At 27.3% G+C, this 5,867-nt stretch overlaps 1 protein-coding gene across 1 annotated transcript; it reads right to left on the reverse strand.

The window, feature by feature from the left end:
• Nucleotides 1–5,161: 5,161 nt before the first annotated feature.
• On the reverse strand, nucleotides 5,162–5,659 carry LOC149495711 (uncharacterized). Its single transcript, XM_089723240.1, has one exon. It carries the CDS (start codon nucleotides 5,657–5,659, stop codon nucleotides 5,162–5,164), a length of 498 nt encoding a protein of 165 aa, XP_089579366.1.
• Nucleotides 5,660–5,867: the final 208 nt, after the last annotated feature.

Raw genomic sequence — 5,867 nt, forward strand, 5'->3', positions numbered from 1 at the left:
ATTAGAGAGGCTAATAAAATGGGAGACATTATATTGGGTGTCTAAAGGAAGTATATTGACTTGAATTTATTGCAGGACCATATTAGTATAATAAATATTTATTTGCCGATAAAAAAAAAAATACATAAGTACTGGGATTAACTAATTGTCAGTTGGAAGTTCAAAAAAAAAAAAAAATAATAATAATAATAATAATTGTCAGTTGCAAGATCCAGAAACTGGACATATTTTTATAAAGCTCGCAGGATAAGCGGATTATTTGAGTTTACATCAGTAAATAATTTTTCTTTTAAATATATTTATGTTGCTGTGATTGTATCCTCTCTTTATATCTATCAGTAACATCTTTATTTTAAATCATGCAACTTCCAATAAACTTTATTCTTTAATCTTCTGTGATATATCAGAAACATCAAAATCTAAGTCATATAATTCTCCTTTTGTAATAGACAGACAACATGTGTTATCAAATAAATCATATACTCCCTTTCTCTAAAAATATAAATAGTTTAAAATTGTTGTAAGGTGGTTAAGAAAATAATTAATTTTCATAAATTATAATAAAATATTCATTAATTCGACTATATTACTCTTTAGAAAATTGTGGGGATAATTATTGCATTTAATGTAAATAATAGTGAAATTGAAAAAAAAAAAAATACTCCCTTCAATTCTTTTATACTATACAACTAGCTTTACATGTAAATTAAGAAATTAGTTTAATTGATAATTTTTTGCCAACTCTTCCTATTTTGGCCCCAAACATTAAGGAATTCAGGAATTAGTTTAAAATGTGCTTATAATGTCAAACTAGACCCAACAACTTTTCCACTATTAACTAATGGAACATATATTACAATAAGTATGCATTTTTTATCTTACTTAAACAAGATGATACGATAATGAGAAATATGCAGCTATAAAATAAAAGTGTGCCACATTTAGAAAATTTAAACACAGATGTTGTAATAATAAATAAAGCATAGAACTTGAAAACTACGTGTAATTTGATTAAAAACGGAGTGGACAGTTGTGCATTGGTAACTCAATCATATTTAATGCAATATCTAAACTTTGTCTGACACTTTCTTATTTTTTGGCAATTTGAACTTTATACTTTGGTCATAGTCCAGATTGAGTAACTTTGTCTATTTAAATGGGACACCCAAAATAAAAACTGTCTATATAACAAAATTACATGGAGTAATAATTATTCATTGATATTCTCAAAACGACTTATATTTATGGACATATAAACTATTATTTAAGAATCATATTATGACTGATTTTTTTTTCATGTATAATTAATTATCTAAACCTACTTAAGATGTGGAATTCCATCACATAAAATGTTGTCTGTTTTTTTTTTTTTTTTTAAAGAAGAAATGTTGTCTATTATCAGAAGCTCATAAAGAACCATCTCCATAACTCCGTCTTTAATGTTGTCAACCTCATATAGTTAACAGATAGTGAATAAAAGCAAATACCAAATTAAAATTCATGGCAGTGGAAACTAATTCATCCATCCACTAAAGCATATCAATAATAATTTAACATCATATCAATATATGCATATGGATGCAATTGAACGCAATTTCTTTTTGTAGTATAAAGCCATCATTTACTTGCCTTCAATTTTATAAGATTTTCTTTCATAAATTCACCCCTGAATTTTATAACTTTAATTCTGTGATATCTTAAACTTTATGAATTATCTATTTTGTACTTGAATTTGCAAATTTTGGTATTGTTGCACACCTTTTCACATTAATACCAATATTTTTTAGGATTTTTTACTTTTGATGTGCAAAATATTCATTTGATGTGTAATTAAATAACTTTTGGAACATAAATTTTCACGTATTTCAATTATTTAGTAGGTTTTTAATTGATCGAATTTTGTAAGTTGAAGTGTTCAATAAAATAATTATATAAGTTGAAGTGTTTAATTGGTGTAATTTTATAAGTTGAATTGTTTAATGGGTTAAAGTAAAACTTAAGGATACCTTAAGATTAAAATAATAAAGTTTATGAGTGAATTTATTCATTGAGCCGGTTAAAAATACAAAATTTTTCTAGCTTTATAAAAAAAACAATGAAATGTAATTATGTAAATAGTACCCAATATATATGTAACTAGTGTAGTCTCAATTTGCACTTTGTGCAAATTTTGAAACTGATGGTTATTTTTAATCGGCAAGTGCGTATTTGAGATCCTGTACTTTTCCAAAAAAATCAAGTGGCCCTGTATACTTTGCGAGATTCCTACAAGACACCTCTATTTATTTTTTTCTGTATTTAATAAGTAACTTGCCAGGAAAACCAAGTGCGTGTAGCGCAAACAAAATGACATGACAAAGAAGCTAATGACAAGTCAAAAGTCATAAGCCACAACGCCATTATCTCTTCCCTCTTTTATCTTTTCCTCTTCTACTGTGATTCTCTCTCACAGACTCACAATTCCCAACAACTTCACCTTCTTTAAGCCTATAATAAATCAGGATTTATTTTAATCTATTTTTCTTCTCCTCCTCCTCCTCCTCTTATATTATTACTCTTTCTCAATTTCAAGCAACGAGAATGTAGAAGATCTTGATTCTAGTTATTATCGGAAAAAAAATCTAGCAAACTCATGTATGGAGATCTGAAATGTTTGGCTTTGGATCAATCTTGCTAGGAAATTGATTGACACCTTGGACAATATGATTGTGCTTGCTTTTTGTTTTCCTCTATTCTTCGAATGATAAACTTACCCGATTCGCTAGACAACAAACCTGTTGCTATCTAGCAATGAGAGAAGTTGATATCACTATTTTTTTTCTTTACGTAAAATCTCTCTCTCTCTCTCTCTGTGTTTTTTTTTTTTTTTCTTTCCAGTAATACATATTTGCTTAAACTGATTATGGATACCCCTTTTTAATTGTGCCTTTCAAATTCAATTTTGTTTCTTTTTGTTTGTTAGAGTTATCTTGTTCCCTTTATACTGTGAACTCTGTTTTTCAAAGTTTATTTTTAGTATTGTGTCAACAAGAATTATTTTAATGAAAGGCCAAATGCATTTAGAGGCCCTTTTATTTATCTAATAAAATGTGAAAATAATGAGAAAGAAAAGGAAAACTTTTTGTGCAGCTAGTTATGCACAAAACCCAGTTCAGAAAATAAAAGAAATAAAAATGTCTATGGCGTGGAAGTATGCATGTTGAAGGACAAGAAACAAGAAAGTTGTTTTTCTAAGTTGCTCTCATTTTTTGCTTTTGACAAATTCTTTAAAATCCAAACTTAAAATGATTAAGAAAATGAAAGAAAAAACAAGGTGATATGAAGAATGGAAGGCGGTGGTGGTGGTAGAGAGAGAAGGAATATATGAGCAAAGAAGAGATGGGGGCGGTGGCTAGAAAAACGGGAGGCTAAAGCTTGAGCCTTTGACAATTTCAAATAATAAAATTTCCTTATTTGAAATGCTCTAGGTGCCAATATGGCAATTCAATAAATTTTTACTCTCCTCATAATCGCGTGGTCTCTCACACAGCAGTTCCAGCGCGGCGATGTATTTATTAAATATGAAAAAAATAAATAGAGGTATTTAATAGGACCCTGCAAAGTATAAGGGGCCACAAGAATTTTTTGAAAAAATACGGGTCCAAAAAATATGCATTTGGACTTTTTAATCTATTGAATTATAGTTCTTATAAATATTTGAAAATAAAGTTTAAAATAAAATAATATACTATAATTTGTTTTAAATATTTTTTTATAGAAAAAATCACACCAGAAATTTCATTAAATGGAAACTGTATACAGACATGGGATACAGATTAATCTGTTTCTATATTTTTGAATAGGAAGTATGATAATAAACCGCTTATACAAAGAATAAAAAAACACAATCTTGATTTAAAGTATCTAATCGAGTTGACAGAGCATAATATTTGTGTAATAAGCGATCGCTTGCTCCACTTGATGGATATTCATGGCCACTATTCGACTCCATGGTCTTTTTACAAGTCCGATCTAATCATTTCTTCCTTCTATTAAAGAGAAGATCTGCACTTCTTTCTGCATAACTATCCAAATAATAAAAGATGCTGGACAAAATTACCATAATGATGATAATAATAACTCAGAATTAGATCTGAGAACAAAATCTCAATATATGGGCAACAATAAATCCCAATATTAGGTGACAATAACTCAGATCTATATATGGATATGAGAATTATTTGCCAAAAAACAAATACAAAAGAGAAAGGGGTGACTGCCTGTAGAAAAAAAAAGAAAGCTTCTAGATTTAAGATTTGAAGGGAGAGTGTTTTAAATAATTTTGCTTAGTTCATAAAATACTTTTTTTTTTCAATTATGTTTCTATCACTTAAAAATTCCACAAATACTGTAATTTTGAGAAAAGTTATCATTTTTTTAAATTGTTGCATGCATCAAATTTTCGTGCAATTCAACAATAAAATTTCAAAATTAATAAATTAAATAAAAATAAACATTGCCATTGATTAAACGACATAAAATAGACACAAAAAATATTAAAAGGAGAGAACTCCATATAGAATAGGAAACCATTTCTCTGGCATAATTAAAATATTAAAATTCAAAAACTAAAAATTAAAATATTAATAACATTCATGCATAATAACTAAAAATAATATTAGAAAAAAATAAAATGCACTATAAAAACTATAAAAATATTTTATTAAAACTTACTATCCATAAAAACTCAAAAAATAAAAAAAATAAAAGTAAAATATTAATAATATTATTGCATAATAACAAAAAAAGTTAGTAAATGCACTTTAAAATAACATAAAAGAGGAGAGGAAAGCAAAAGGTTAACTTACATTCAAGATCAAGAGTGAACTCCGTAGTAATGTATTTTTTAATTTGCAATTTAAGTTTTAATTGCAATTTAGGATGTTATTGCAAAATATTATTAAAGTTAGGATGAAATTGGCATAAAGATCAATATATTTAAGAAGTATTTAAAATTTAAAATTAGATATGAAATATTTATTCATTCCAATAGGGCAAAATAATTAAAGAGTAACATTTCTACTTTATATTAATGGAATAATAAAACTAAACATTTAATTTTTAATTACTTATTCATATTAAAATTGATTATTAAGCTTAATTAATTAATACTACTTAATACTCAACGTGCTTCTACTTGCATCACAACCACTTCAATCTCTGAATTTTCAACAACACCATAATGAGCGAGAGAAAATTTATCACTCATTGCCTCATTTTTATGGGTTAAAATCAAATAACTATAAACAATACCCCATTTTCTTTCAATTTTGCCCCTCAAACTTGCCACAGCGGTTGTTGCTCTTACTTGTAAAACTGATTCTTTATCAGAAAACTTCAACACAATATTGAATTTTGCAGAATTTGGACGTACAAATTCAAGATCAAGCTTCAGAAATTGTTTAAAACCATAGGATTCAAGAGAGCGATCATCTTCCAATTTTTGACCACTACAAGAGAGACTTTGCATTTCGACTTTGTACGTCAGACTCTTTTCAATCTTTTGCTTTACTTGAAGAATTGTTGCATTCAATGCAATATGAAAATCAGTTGATAATTGATCTATTGTGACCCTAACACTCACCATCTCAACTAAAGCAGAATAATCTTGTTCTTCCATTTTTTTTTTTTCTTTTTTTGCCAAAATTTTCCCCTTGATCAGTATGCAAGTTAGTAGTAAATTATTAGTGAGATATGCTCTATATATGATAAGAAAAATAGAAAAATCATGATTTTTTTAGAAAATGGAAATGACATTTCTTAAAAATTGAAAGGTCATTAGATGAATTTTCTAATTCTAATCACTCTAAATTCATTTGTACGTGCCA

This window comes from Jatropha curcas, chromosome 6, assembly GCF_041381405.1.
Source record: "Jatropha curcas cultivar XTBG-Jc1 chromosome 6, XTBG_Jcur_1.0, whole genome shotgun sequence".
Lineage (NCBI taxonomy): Eukaryota > Viridiplantae > Streptophyta > Magnoliopsida > Malpighiales > Euphorbiaceae > Jatropha > Jatropha curcas.

Bases quoted from the DNA above. Each gene is read 5' to 3' on its own strand.
- LOC149495711 (XM_089723240.1), bottom strand. From the start codon at position 5,659: ATGGAAGAACAAGATTATTCTGCTTTAGTTGAGATGGTGAGTGTTAGG.